This window comes from Sciurus vulgaris (assembly GCF_902686455.1).
Source record: "Sciurus vulgaris genome assembly, chromosome: 11".
Classification (NCBI taxonomy): Eukaryota; Metazoa; Chordata; class Mammalia; order Rodentia; family Sciuridae; genus Sciurus; species Sciurus vulgaris.
Genome location: NC_136472.1, coordinates 116,057,201 through 116,072,686, shown reverse-complemented (window position 1 = coordinate 116,072,686; position 15,486 = coordinate 116,057,201). Strand labels below are relative to the sequence as shown.

At 41.4% G+C, this 15,486-nt stretch overlaps 1 protein-coding gene across 4 annotated transcripts in view; it reads right to left on the bottom strand.

Moving 5' to 3' along the window:
- Positions 1-5,223: 5,223 nt before the first annotated feature.
- The window catches only part of LOC306640145 (alpha-tectorin), a 70,776-nt gene continuing 60,513 nt past the window's right edge, over positions 5,224-15,486 (bottom strand). For all 4 annotated transcript variants that reach the window (XM_079104100.1, XM_079104099.1, XM_079104101.1 and 1 more), the window contains 7 exons: positions 14,320-14,522; positions 13,436-13,599; positions 12,726-12,974; positions 8,251-8,413; positions 7,145-7,232; positions 6,742-6,858; positions 5,224-5,960 (listed from right to left, as the gene is read on the bottom strand). In XM_079104100.1, coding sequence (XP_078960226.1) covers positions 5,860-5,960; positions 6,742-6,858; positions 7,145-7,232; positions 8,251-8,413; positions 12,726-12,974; positions 13,436-13,599; positions 14,320-14,522 — 1,085 coding nt within the window. In that variant the 3' untranslated portion in view covers positions 5,224-5,859. The remainder of the gene's footprint in view (positions 5,961-6,741; positions 6,859-7,144; positions 7,233-8,250; positions 8,414-12,725; positions 12,975-13,435; positions 13,600-14,319; positions 14,523-15,486) is intronic.

The window sequence follows — 15,486 nt, the reverse complement described above, 5'->3', positions numbered from 1 at the left end:
AAAAGACCCAAAGATGTGGAATTTTGCCGTTGTTTTTGTTGCTGTTTTTATTATACTGGAGCATTTCAGAACGAAACTTTTTGGTAGAAGACTTAGAAGCACAACCATTATGCAATATTTTATTGTGAGATCTTTCAAATCACTACGCATTAAGTTCTGTACTTTCCTTCTCCTGACAAAGTACGGTAACCTCTAAGGCAGAGGAAGCTGTGTTGCAGTCATGAGATTCCTGGTTTGGATGAGTTAGGTACCTCTTTGATGCTTATGGGCAAAGTTAACTTTTGCTGAATTTGTGTTTTTAGAGCATAATGCCTGGAAATACAGCAAAAATTCTCATGTACTGTAACCATCTAAAACTGTTTCACAATAAAAATATTTAGAGTTGTATGATGGAGACATAGTACCCTTGATTTAGTCTGTGCCTTTGAGGCAATGTGCCTAGATAGCATATATTTAAATCATTGGGTAAATTATTCACTGTGATCCCAAGAGATGCTTAAGGCAGAGGCAGTGAGATTCCTCATCCTCCGTTCCTAGGTTCCACTTAAAGCTAACTAATGAAAGTCATTGTGAAAAAGATCAGGTTAAAAATACAGTTAAAATCTCCGAACCTATGGGGGACATGAATAAAGTCTGCGGGGCCAGGCATCTCTAGGTTCACTACGTTTCTGCTGATCTCCAAATGATATGCCTCCTCTTCTCTCTTGAAGGTTCAAAGTAAGCATTTAGAATCTGGGGTTTTTTATAAGGGCAAAAATTGTGTTCAGTGCTATCCACAGCTCTTTTTCTCATTTTATGCTGTGAATATTCTGATACGATGCCTAGACGCTTTTGCATTATACGTTGAGTCATTTTCCCCTTGTTGAATTAGTTTGCCAAATTGCTTTCTGATCCCGGCTCTTCAGGAGGGCAGACTCCCTGCCCTGCGCGGCTGCAGATATTCCTTAACAGCATTTTGCAGCCATCACTGCAAAGAATCACAGAAAGTGAATGAACACACACTTGTGGCTCCTGGATTCGAAGGATCCATGTAGTGATGTAAACCTCAAAGACCAAGACAGACTGTTGAATTAGGTAATTCAACAGGTCAGAGGAAAACAGGTGGCAGATCGAGGAAAGCACTAGGAACCACACCTTTTCTGCCTTTAGTTAAGATAATTAACTTAGTGGCAAATTTGTGCATGAATGTAGTCTTAATTAAACAACAAAAAGATGTTCCTAAATCTGGATAGATCCAATGCAAAGATTTTCAAGCTGAGGTAATTTAATGTTCTCTTCTTCAATAAAATAATACATTTTTCCCCGACTAAAATGGGGCAATATCGGTGGATTTTGTGCCTTAACATATTCCACAAAGAAATTTGAGTTAAGAGGGAAAAAAATCATCTGCTTCATAGGTTCTTTGTTCTTAAAAGAGTATTATCATTCTAATATGTCTCATTAGAAATAAAAAATTATTAAGTAAACTTACAAAAGCACACATATGTGAGTGGGTTGCTGTTTTCTTTAATTAATATTTTATGCCAAATGATATGACTTCAACTTAACTCTTCTCTAATTTCTCTGCCCAAATGAAACATGATTCAAGAATGAGCAATATTAAATACAGGTGGGAAAGTGTTGGATATGGAAGATGCTACATTAGCATCAGGTATGGTGGGGTCATCTAATGGGAGAATGAATATCTTCGTTTCAAAAATATTTTGCAATTGGTATTTTATGCTAACAAATAAAACAATAGCTAACCTGGAGGCTATTTGCAAACAGAAACACACACCAAAATGTACAGTGAATATCCTTCCTCCATTTGTTTCCTTAGCAAATAGAATTTGATTGCTGAGTTCTTCATGGAACGATGAGCCTTTTGTATTTTATTTCTATCTATAGCCATTGAGATCTGTCCCTCTGCCATGGAGATGTTGTCTTAGAGGAGAGTCGTATTTCAGCAAACATAATTAAACCATCACAAACAGAGCCTTCCATTAGTCAGAGGAGAGTTATTGCTCATGTGTTGTAGATGCATAGCCAAGTATTTCACATTCTGCTGGGGGAAAATAAAGGCCACTAAATATTTCATGGGTTTTTCTTGATCAGATTGTTTATTTCTCGACATTTTAAAGAGATACTTAATTTTTCTCAGCAGCTATTTTTGTCATCAAGTTAGAAAAATAGATATTAAGGGCAGAATTTGCATGGGATGCCAAAAGCTGGTATTTTCCTGGAATGAGGCTTACTGTGCGCATAAAAATAAATCTTATACTGTTCTCCAGAAAATGTCCTTGGCATTTGATGTGTTTTCTAAAGCTATATTCTGGTAATGTTCTGCATCTAAGGTTGGTGGGGTGGTGATGGGGGAGGGAATTGTAATTTGATTGGTGTGGTTGATATACATTTGGGTTTCATGCAAAAATAAAAAGTGGGCACTAGAGGGTGCTATTTGATTTTTTTCTCTAAGCTGTGCTGTAGACTCGCTGGGGCACTGAAAAATGCCCTCGTGTTCTTTTAAACAGGACAAAATTGCAATGAGATACAAGGGGGGTGAAAATGCCCAGAGATTTGGGAGAAAGTCTGAAGGTTCAGAATGGGGTAGATGCTTAATTAATTCAGAATTAGTAAAGAAGTAATTCTTCATTACCCTAGTCCTGCATGATTGTCATCTTTTGATAATTACTTAATTCCTTTGGTTGAAAGAAATTTTATTAAATTTCAAGCTCTTGCTAAATGTCAAATGCTTCTAAAAATAGTTATAATATTAGACTATGTTAAACAATTAGTGCTCTCAAATTTTGCCATTAGAATTTTGAAGAGAACACATATCTATTAGTAGTTAAGAAACTAATTATAGAATTCCCAATTGTCACAAATGCCAGACCCCAAGATGCGGTTTCTTTTGATGTCAGACAAATACCAAGTCAATAAGATTCCCAATTAGGTTTCTTTTTAAACCTTTTTAAGCATGTACTTTTGCCCCCACCGCCACCCCCCTGGCAAATCTTTTATAAGAAAAAGGTAATGTTCTGGAATTATCTTAATGTATACTATCATATGGTTTATGTTTGTGGTGTCATTTTCTAATGTAACAATATTTGAAAAGAAGTTTAATGTTCTCATTTTACTGGGAGGAAAATTAGGGTATTGAGACACCAAATCATTTGTTTTCAGCAGAGAATATATAGAAGGACCAAAGTCACCACCAGTTTTTCTGACTTCCGGAAGTTAACTAAAGGGCTTTGTGTTTTAGTTCTGTGCAGGTATTTCTCAGCCCAGAAAGAAGTGATTGACCTGAAGACAATAGAGTCATCGCAGCTGATTTCCAGTTCTTCCTTCCAAACACAGGGGAAGTTCCCACTTCCACCTCTCTGAAAGCTAATGACAGCCATGTGGCATGCATTGACTGATGGGAAGGGCAATATGTGCCACATCTAGGCAGAGGCATGACAGAGGGGGGTGTGATTCTCTGTGCTCTCTTCCTTAGCTGAGGTGACTCTTGAAGTCACATGTTGAGCATCAAAAGATAATGACGCCTCTGTCAACCTCCATTCCAGGATGCTGGTGGGGAGCAGAGTCTACTTGCACCACCAAGAAACAAACCTTTGTTGTTGAAGTAAACTGAGACCCTGGAGTTTCCTGTCATGGCTCCATAACCTGGCTTATCCCGATGACAGACAATTGAAGGCTGTCAGTCAAGTGAGAAAGCCAGACTCCAAGAACAAAAGTGTCACAAGAAAGGATCTAATTAAAAGCTCAAAATAAAAAAAATCCTATTTATAATTTAGTAATTTCTAATGACTTAGATATGACAACCAATAGAAAAGTTATATATCATTTTACCTTTTGTATGCTTTTGTTCACAATGCATCTAAGAAACTCAAGCAAAAAAAAAAAAAAAAAAAAAGACATTGCTATGTTTACCCCATAATCTGTCTGATTTTGAAATTCTTAACCTTTGGTTATGGTTTGGATGTGAGGTATCCCCTGAAAACTCACGTGTGAGACTATGAAAGAAGGTTTAGAGGGCAAATGATTGGGTTATGAGAGTCTTAACACAATCAGTGAATTAATCTCATGATGAGATTAACTGAGGGTGTGGCTGGAGGAGGTAGGTAATTGGGGGCTTGCCTTTGGGGTATATATTTTGTATCTGGCTAGTGGAGTCTCTGCTTCCTGATCTTCACAGGAGGTGCTTCCCTCTGCCACACTCTTCCACCATGATCTCCTGCCTCATCTTGAGCCCCAAGGAATGGAGCCTGCTATGAACTGAGACCTCTGAAACTGTGAGCCCCCAAATAAACTTTTCCTCCTCTTTGATTGTGCTGGTTGGGTCTTTTGGTCACAGTGGTGAAAAAACTGACTAAAACACCTTCTATGGCCTGAGTGGAAATGATCTTGAAGTGCGGGATCCATCAGCAGCTGTGGTTTCAGGTAAACCACAAACATGTGTGCAACATGAGTTTCTATCACCATGAAGATGAAATATCGGGACTCAGCTTAAATAGATGGCTTGACTCCTTCATCCATCTCAATGTTCAGCGTTTTCTCAAAAGATCTTATGATGTCCAAGCATAAACAGACCAATTTCTCTCCTTCAATACCAGTTGTCCTCTGAGCCACACAGCATCAGTGACAGCCCAGACCAGCCAGAATTTGCAGGCCCTCCCGGCCAGAGCCAGGAGGACAAAGCAACTTGGGGAAGACTCGGTCTATACCCCACTTCATCAACCTAGTGACAGTATGAGGCTGGTGCCTTTGGCCTGTGAGACAGGAGCTGCCACACCATGTTCAAGGACACTAAGCATTTCTGCTCAGCTTTTCAGTGTTCCCAGAAAAATGCGAAAATGCTATCAATTTGAATCCAAGACAATTTCAGAATAAACTTGAAGTGGGTTTTGTTTTGCTTATAACCTTAAAAGGGGAGGCACTCCAGGGATATATTTTGCAGGCCCTCCATTTTGTAGTTAATTATAGTAGATGTGTGTTTATATACCACTTACAAAAGAGGACGCTGCCTGCTTTTCTTCTGCAAAGCACCTTAATGCTCTGCTAATGCTCTGTAAGTGCACACGTGTAGTAATAACACCACACATTAAAACTCTGGCCAGCAGTGCCTACCTGGTCCAATGGCTGCTGCTTGTTCTTTTCTGTTTTTAATCATAGCATGCTATTTAGTGTGCAATGCTTCATGTAGATAAGAATGATTCCAGTCACTAAATAATGAGAATACTTGAACACAAAGTTTATTTAAGGATAAAACACATTAAAATTATTTGGTTGGTTTGTAAAAAGAGAAGGGACTGGGTTTGAGGGATGGGATGGGGGTAAGGTTCCCCAGGACTGCAAACAACATATCCAGTGACCAAAGCTGGCGTGGCAAGGTGGAGAGCCATGGTGATGGCAGGCGAAGGGGACTCTTCCTCAACAGAAGCGAGCCATGGTGCACGTTGTAGATCAGGCACTTCCACACACCAGAGAGATTCCTTAGGGGGAGCCAAACCTTCCAGTCATCATTTCCAAATCATTCCAACAAGTCCTAACTCTGTAAAAAGTGGGATCCAGAAACAGCAGTGGCTGCACAGATTTTTCTGGTCAGATTTCTGTAACCAGAGTTCATTTCCTTCACTGGCTTTTCACAGGAACTTGGGAATTTTAGGTTAAATACATGCTCCTCATGGCTGGCTTTTAGAAGCCCTGGTGCATATTTTGAAACAGGGACCTGGAATCTCTGAGTGCTGGAGGCAGGTGGTATGATTGTGAGATGCTGGACACTTTCAAATAGATTTTGACTTAGGGACACACACTTTTTATCCTACGGGGAGTTGAAGTAAGTAAATTACAGTACTTTATAGAGCAACCTTTAGTGCATTATGAGGTTGTGTCTGATTGATACACAAAATGCCATAATGAAATCTGGGTCATGATGAGAAGAAGCGTCCAAACTTGGAGTTCAACTGAAGAATTAGAGGCTGTGGACAGAGAGGAACATAGTAAGTCCTACGGGCAGTGAGGGAGGATGCCAGTTAGACAGGCATCAGACTTCTCTGCAACACTCAACTAAATAAAGAAATTTCATGGCTAAGAACTCACTTTATCCAAATGGCCCTGGCTCAGGCAGCAAAAAAGCAAAAATAATCCAACCTTGAATAGGGTCCTGCTAAGCTCAAAGAGCATCAGGAAACCACATGCCAATGCTTCTCTCTCACTGGCTAGGGCAACTATCCTAATCCCAACCTCAGCCAGGTAGACTTGACATTCAGATTTACCACCAATATATGATCCTGAAGTGGCTGGGATTTTTTTTTAATTATCTTTAGATGGAAGAGCAGAGATAGAAATTTTTTAAAAATGGTGCGAGCATTCTTTGGCCCTTTTCCTCATCTTTCCTTCTCCTTCTTCTTTTTTCTTTTCTTTTTTTTTTTTTTGGTACCAGGGTTTGAACCCAGTGGCACTTGGCCACTAAGCCACATCCCCAGCCCTATTTATTTGGAGACAGGGTCTTGCTGAGTTGCTTAGGGCCTTGCTAAGTTGCTGAGCTGGCTCTGAACTCACAATCCTCCTGCCTCGGCCTCCTGAGCTGCTGGGATTGCAGGTGTGTGCCATCTCGCCCGGCCATCTTTCCTTCTTAATTTCTGAGACTTTCCTAGGTAAGTTGCTGACAGGGTGGGCTTCAAATCTGAGTTTCTCCTTCTGGGGTTAGGGACTTTCTGTGACCTCTAAGTGCCTGCCCTGACTCAGAGGAGCCTCTACCTCTGCAGCTCCTGCCATCTTCTTGCAGGGTCCCCGTCACGCAGCTGCACAGAGGCCCGTCCACCCGGCTTGTGCAGATCTGCTCACATCCTCCGTTGTCTTCACACCAGTCCAGTCCTGAAAACAAGCAGTTGGGCAAATTAATTAGAGACAATTCCACCTTTCAATTCATACAGAAGGGAAGGTTTTAATTAAAGGAGAGAATGAGGCAAAGCCCGATGCTGCTGAGTTCTTAAAAGTCAGTGAAAAGATTTCTTCAATGGAACAGGCGGGCAGTCTTCTCACACTGGAGTCCCAACGCCACCTCCTCATACACTAGACCCACATCACAGGTGAAGCACGTCTGAACCTTCAAGTCCCATTGTTTCAATAATTTATAGTGTGTTTTAGGGAACATACATACTTTTTCTCCTAATAGGTCCCACTGAAATGATCTGTTCTTTTGGTTCTTTTGTATAATCTGTGGCAATCCTGGAATTTTGTGGGCAATTCTGAAAGACAGAACACCAGAGGGAAAATTTCACACAATTAAGCTGATAACTTATTCCTCGCCACGTTTCCACCTGCAAAAGAGGCAAAGGCTCTGGCCTCTAGCACTATCGCTGCTCAGATTAATTAGAACCAATGCATTCTTGATCATTGAACCCACTGGGACTCTAGGCTTTATGTTGAGCAGAATTAAATATACTCTTCACTGTAGAGTCATATTCAAAGAGGCTCTCTGCTCGGGAATAAGGATTGTTGTATCTCGTGGACACTAATGTATGCGGCACCATCTGCAAGTAGCCTGACCGTAATTCATATCCTGATTTTGCAAACAAGGGGGTAAGCAGAAAGCTGAAATATTAAAGGTTAGGAGCCAGGTACCAATGCAATCACATCTTAAGGGCATAGCAATATGCAGCGGGGATGTAAGCCTGGCATGGAAGAGATGCCTGATTTGCACTTCATCCTCATCCTACAGCCCCTCCAAAGCCTCAGGTCCTGTAGATCAGAGGAGTTGGAACCTGGATAAACTGCCTCCTGAGGTCAGGAGTTTGCTATGGTGAAGTGGAGCTCTGACCAATGGTCACTGGATTCAGGTGGTCTGACTCGCTATCCTCAGCCAGACCAATCCCCCTGTCTCCACCTCCAGCGGACCTTTGACAATGTCTGAATGCATTTTTTGGATGTTACGACTGGAGGGTAGATCGTACTGGCATCTAGTGGGCAGAAACCAGGGATGCTGCACAGGACAATTCCCCACAACAAAGGATTATTTGGTCCAAAATGTCAGTGGTGCCAGGGTTGAGGAGCTCTGGTCTGGTGTTAACTGGTTGACATTTCAGGGACAGGAGTAAATGCACATCATTCCACTTTGCTCTCCCCACCAAAGATGACTGCCCACCAAAGACTCCGGAGCATCTGTGAATAACTCCAATTCAGACACCGGGCACTCAGTTTCCATGCTGGGAACGCTAGAGCAGGAAGAAATAAGGATAAGCACTTCATTTTTACACTCGCACTTACGATTTTACAGGAGTACTTTTCTGAGTCACAGAGTGACACTGCACAGTGAAGATGAACTTCGTCGTAATCCCCAATGAATTTAAAGACGGTGACGTGAAAACGGCAGGTTAGGGAGACTCCATTCTCCTCGATGCCGATGGTGTTATCTTTAATGTTCTGACACCTATTCAGAAAAAATAATGGCATCTTTGCTTCCCATTTTTTTTTCCTCTGGCACGTTAATCCTCATCTTCATTTTAAAATTTCAAATGACCTCTCATTTGAAAGTGGCCTCTGGACTGGGCAGGTTTGTCATCTATTATCTCTCCCTCCTACTCTCATTGTTTGTTCTGAAACTTTGAATACGACCCCAGTTAGCATCCTAACTGCAGCTAAAAATTAAATGACCGTGGGGACTGCACTCAATTTCCCTGTGCTTCAGGTTCTCAGTCCGCCCCCTCATAATGCTGTGTTTTACTGATAACAATTTAGCAAACACAAGATTAGTTCTGACTTCCTCTGTACTTTCTTCAGTTAATTATCAATGTTGGCAGGGGCCCCTGATTCAAAGCCTCCTGGGAGCTCTTCCCACACATTAAAATAGGTAGGAGCTAGGGTGGGGGAGGTAGCACAGGGAGGGAGAAGCTGGAGGATGGTCTTGGTGCAGGTGAACGCCTCTTCCTTCGGGTGGTATTGAGCCAATACCCAGTCAAGGCAAGACCTTCCTCAAGCACAGATATTTTGCTTCCACAGCTTAAAAGTTCCCCAAGTGTATCACAGCGTCATATATTCCAGTGTCTTCATGGAATGTTTTCCCCACCCATCTATGATACCCCTTCTTTATAAAGAGCCCCTAGGCATGCTCTAACCAGACAGGAGTAGGTGGCCTCTCCCAGATTTGCCAGCAGTACCCTGTTGAGTTCCTCCAGTGCAGAAATCAAGTTACTATCCTCACTGTGGTTCCAACCATCAATCAACAATCTTTGTTGAATGAATGAATAAGTGAATGAATGAATGAATAAGTGAATAAATGAATGAATTGGGCGACCACTGCCCAAGGTGGGCCCAAAGAAGCCAAGAGCTCTTTAAAATGATAAAGATAAAAGAGGTGACTCTTTCTCTTTCTTATGTTTCTTTCCCCCAAGCCCACAGGGTTAAATAGCTTAGTAATAAGGAAAATTAAAAATCGAAGTTATCCTTCAGCATTCCCACACCTATTAAATTTCATAATTAGTTTTCTAGGCAAAATGCAAGTTGCTTTTCAAGGCAGTAGTCTCTGAAATGCTTTGAAAGCAAAACTTTATATGCCATCCTTTTTTTTTCTTGCCCTTATTATGCATATGAATAATCTAAATTGGTTCAAGGATTCTAAAATGGTAGCATCTCTCCAATCTTCACACAGATCTTTCCTCTTAGCCAGATTGCCAACTTTCTCCCAGGGAGATGAAGTTTAGGTATCAGAAAAACATGGAGCAGAGCATCCTTGGCTGTCTGGGGGCCTCCTTTAGAGCAAGAAAACAAGCCAGGCATGAATCTTCTGAACACTAATGAAGAATACTTGTCTTTTCCACTTTTTCAGAGAAAAAAGAAGTGGGCATTGGGCTCCTGGCTTCTGAGCTACTGGTAAGTTAGTGCTGTCTCTGTGCTCCACACAGTTAGGGGGAATCAACTGACCCCCAAAACATTTAAGTGGACCTGTTTTGCTGCTCATTAATTAAGCACTGAGCATCAATTTTTCCATAAATTCAGTGGAAAGAAAACAAAACAAAACAATAACCACATCCCTCCAAGAAAGGTTAGAAGGATTGATGGATTCAAATTCTCCCAGATGACGAAATCATTTCCCACCTAACCACAGTTTAATTTGAAGGCCTTTATTCACACAAACCCTGGGGTAAGCTGAGATTTATGAACATGCCTGCTGGCTCATACTTCCTCTCTGGGTCAAGTCCATTAAATACTGTTTTTAAAATGCTAAATGCCACCTCATCCTTCAAAGGAGACACAAGTTCCATAATCAGGGTTTTCATTTGCAGAATAGCTCAGGTTGTAGCTCTTTTACACTGGAAAAGAAATATGAGGAGAGGGAGGAAAGATTGGAAAAAAGGAAAACCATCCCTTTAACCCAAGCACCAAGACCCAAAAGACACCAGGTAGTCACCAAGGCCCTCCCTTTGCCTTCCAGAAGGTCAATACCAACTCAGACACAAATGCCTTAGTGAGGCCTTTGCTGAAAATTCCATGACACACCTGGACAACCGGTGCCACACACCATGCTAGCTCTGGCAGTGACAGTTTTCTGACACCTAAAACATTCCTTCCCTCCCCATGCTAGGCAGGTGGCCATGGTGAACTCTGAGCCTGCCTTCGCCAAACCTGTCTCATCTGCAAAATGGTGGATGTCAATTATTTGCTCAGAGTCACCCCCTTTTCTCTTGGGCACCATTCCTCTTCCCCACAATCACAAAGCTATTATACAGTGTCCACAGCACCCTCTGCCCATCACAGGGACAGGCACTGGCCCAGGCCACACAACAGTAATGGTGAATTCCCCCTACAAAGGACAGGCAAGTGATCCAAAACAGAGTCGTCTTCCTTCCCCAGGAGTCCCCAAGTTGGAATTAGAAGCGGTGCCTCCTCTGTGGCGACAGTGGTGTATGAATGTGGGGCCAGGACTGTCAGTGACTGACAAGGTCAATGAGAGACACACAGAGAGAGGTAGAGACAAGAGATGAGCAACAGAGGCTCGGCAGCTCCCTGGATTCAATCACCCTTGAAGTTACCTCCACTCCTGTGATTTGGTTACCCATTCAATACCCTAGTTTTGTTGGGTTTCTGGCTTTTTGTGTTTTGTTTTTTCGTTTGCATAAGTTAATTGGCCAAGTTGACCTTTACCAGTTCTAACAGAAAGAATCATGATTAATAAAGTTCCTGTTTTTAAGAATAATTTTATTGGGGTGATGGAACTGTTCTAAAATTAGACTATGGTGATGTTTGTGCTCCTTTGCAGATTTACTAAAAATCATGGAATTTTATACTTAAAGCAAGTAAATTTCATTGCATATAAATTATGTTTCCAATAAAGCTTTAAAAATAAATTTTTGCAAAAATCTATTATCATAAGTGTAAACTGCCTGATATAACCAGAATTCTTTTTTATACCTTTATTTTATTTTTTTTATGTGGTGCTGAGGAGCAAACCCACTGCCTCACAAGTGTAAGGCAAGTGCTTTACTACTGAGCTACAACCCCAGCCCTACCCAGAATATTTTTTAAAAAATGATGATAATTATTTTTGTTGTTGTTTGGTTTTTTTAGTCTTCTATTGTCATACATTCATTAAATAAATTTTGTTGTGTATCCACTATGTTTCAGGAAATACATGAGATGATGGGCATACAGTAGTAAGTAAAAAGAACTTGTAGAGCTTATAAACTATTACATTAATTCCCTTTTATCCAAAGTTTCACTTTCTACAATTTCAGTTACCTGTGTTCAACAGCCATACAAACATATTAAATGGAAAATTCCAGAAATAATTCATAAGTTTGAAATGGCATGCTATTCTGAATAGCATGATGAGATTGTATTGTCCCACTCCATCTACTCAGGACATGAATCCCATTGTTCACTGCATCCATGCTGTATATGCTACCTCCTGCTAGTCATTTAGTAACCACCTTAGTTATAGATCGGTTTTCTGTTGGCCCAGTGCTGTGTACAAGTAACCCTTAGGTGGCAGCCTGATGCTATATCACAATGCCCACCTATCATTCACTTCACTCATCTCTCATCATGTGCGAACCAAATCACTTCACAATATCTCAAGAAGATGAAGGGTAAGGACTGTATTGTAAGATATTTTGAGAGAGAGACCATGGTTGCATAAATTTTATTACAGTATACTATGATAATAATTTTACTTTATTAGTTATTGTTTTTAATCTCTTCCTTTGCCTAATTTATAAAGTGAACTTTATCACAGATATGTGTGTATGGGAAAAAGCAAGGCATGGGGACAGTTCCCTACTGTCCATGATTTCAGGTATCCGCTGGGAGTCTTGGAATGTATCACCCTTAGATAAGGGGGCACTACTGTTTTCCATTTCTTTCTTATTTTGATAGCTGTCCTACTCATTCTTTCATTTTCAGAATTCTACATTCCTCTCAAATTGAAGTTCAAAGTAGGCAGGACTAAATCCCTTTTTTATTTATATTGTGATAATAAAGCATCTTATAGTTAATACTATGTGACTTGAGGGATCTGCCACTAACTTCCTGTGTGACTTTAAGCAAGTTACTTGATCTCATCTATAAAATGAGGCTTATAAAGTCTACATTATAGGTTGTTATGAGAATTAAGTGAATTAGCTGATATAAAATGCTCGTTCTGTTGGTGTCAACAGATGTTAGTTCCTATTCCTTTCCCTAAAACATAATGTAGACAATATTATATGAAAGTCTCTGAGACTGCCATCTATTAAAAGGCTACTCACCCTCCTTCAATGATGAAGTATCGGAGCTTATCATTGCTGTCACGGGAGGGGGTGGCATAGCATTTGTTGAGCGTGAGGATCAAATGTGTAGAGTCCGCTCCAACCACAAAGACCCCTACATATAGCACATCACGAGTAGTCAAGACTACTTCACCCTGGCGGTAAGGGTGCTTGTAGGAGGCATTCTTGTAGAGCGCCATCTTGGTGGTGAAGCTGCCTTCTTGGGTTGGAACTGTCAGGTTAATGACACTAAAATAGAAACAGTCATAAGGCGGCAACACAAAATAATTTCGTCAGTTCAACTGCCTACCATTTCCTTCAAGCTGAGAAAGCTGAGGGAAGGCAAAGCATGTAGTTGTAAAGTCTAAGGCTGCTCTGTCCCAACTGGTACCTAACAGGTACATGGAGCAATTTAAATCCAAATGCAACAAAATTAACTCAAATTAAAAATTCAGCTCCTCTGCTTCCTGAGCCACATTCTAAGTGCTCAATGGCCACACGTAGCTACCATATTGTATAGCTGAGATATGGAACATTTCCATCACTGTAGAAAGTTCTATTGAACAGTGCTGGTCTAAAGTACTTAGGTTCAAGAAATAAGAATTTTATTTTCCTAGTGCTTCAGAGATAAATGCTAGCAATTTTGATTATGCTAACCTTAACTGTCAAGTAAAGACAAAGTTATGAGCACAGCCCATGAAATCCTTTACCTTAGCATAGGCTTCACAACAGAATCCAAGGAGATCTTGATATCCAGCTCATAAGCACATGAAAATTCCACATTGATTGTGCGGTCCCTGGTGATGATGTTGCCAGTGTTGTTGGCACTTTCGATCCAGATTGTGTTTTTATACATGATATGAGTGCCATTGGACTGCAGAGCAGGGGGAGGTCAGAAATCATTAAATCTGGGAGTGAGTATGTGGCTTGCATTTTAAATCCATATCCCTGAAAGTGGAGAAATGGCTTCATTCCATACATAACCCAGAGGCCAGTATAAATCAGTATGAAGCTGGCTTCAGCATTTACTCTGGGAGAAAGTATTACAATAGATGTCAGCAGCACCCTTCAGTTTGATAACCTTGAAATGCCCATGGAAGGGAGATTTCATGTACCACTGAATTCTCATGACACCCAGTCCCCGGTTATCCATGGAAATGCAAGCTAGGGAGCATGGAGTACTGCCCATGGTGTGAGGTAATATAAATTGGGAGAAAAATGTATTTTAACCCTTAATTCAAACCCTTCCCTTCCCAAATCTTTCACCATACATGAAGGTGCTTACTCTTTTCTTGCCTTCTGATGAGTGTTAATGAACTGAGTCATGAATAGAAGACACACCCAGGGAAGGAACAAGAAAAGCAGCGAGAAGCTTCGCTAACCTACATGTTGCTCTTTCAGTTCAGTCAACAACTTAGCATCAAGTGATGACTGCCCTTGCCATTCTTCGTTGTGCACATGCCTTTTGCTGTTCTCCAAAGAGCATATTTTTAAGTGGACTCCCCTGACCTTGACTTTAATGAAAATCAATGTGCAAATACCAGGAGCTGTCTCTACCTCTGCCAGGTGCTCTTTCCTATCCCCATTTCCTCACCTGCACGATGTTGCCACAGTTCCCTTTGGTGTTGTTGATCTGAAAGGAGATAAAGTCTTCCCCCTCGATGCCAGTGCACTGCCTGTCATTGATTCTCACGCCTTCCCTCTCAAAGCCGAGCTGGAAGAGTTTGCACTTAGATATGGACACTTCCATCTGGGCTGCCTTGCAGGTCACCTCTGCATCAATGATGTCATGTGAGTCTGTGGAAACAGTTGTTAAGGAAAGCAAATCAGTGGGAGTCAGTCTTGCTGCAGGGGTGGGGCTGAGGCATCGTACTGCCATGCTTCTGCAGAAGAGGCAAATGAGCTCTGCTCAGGCCATAAGCATTTCTAATTAAGCTTTGATCAGACCAAATGAGCATATGAATTCATTCAAAGCAATAACTTGGGCACTGGTAGAGCCTTATTAAAAAGATAAAAATGCTAATAAAGAGCCCTTTGTCTTTCTTTATAAACCCAGGCTTCCTCCCACACATACTGGTGGCAGCTACTTTTCTGTGACATACAGAACCTGGCTAAGGAGCATGCTCCCTGGGGGAGAGCAGCTCTGAACTGGCCACACCCAAAGCCCTGGTTGAATCCAGCTGAGCAGAACTTCTTAGCAAGTCCCAGGTGAGCCTTAGGAATTGCCTTTTGACAGGATGATGCACCAATTGACATTTTCTCTGAGTGTATAAATGGCTGGTAATAAGAAACAGAAAATATTTATATCTGCCTAGGTGAAGCATGTTGTCCCCTCCTATGGAGCCTTTTAGTCAATTAGGTTTTCATTCTCAAATGACGTTAAATTTAGCACCTGCCTCTAGATTACTTGGCTCAAGAAAAGTCGTGGGGAATGGAAAGCAAAGCAGCTCTGCATGCTGACACTGAGATGGGCTTGGCCAAGACCAGGGCCATTTCTACCTTAAGGGAACCAGTTAGGGACAAGACCAGGAGTCCCAGGTATTTGCTGCTTGTTTTAACATTTTTTTTGGGGGGGGGGCAGTACTGGGGATCAAACTCAGGGCCTTGTGCTTGTGAGGCAAGCACTCTACCAGCTGAGCCATCTCCCCAGCTCTTGCTGCTTGTTTTAAACCATTCCTGTTGTATCTTTAAGACCAAAAAGGTTTAGGCCAGATAAATCTGGATCTCCTCCTTCCTTCATGTTGGTGTCAAACCACCTCAC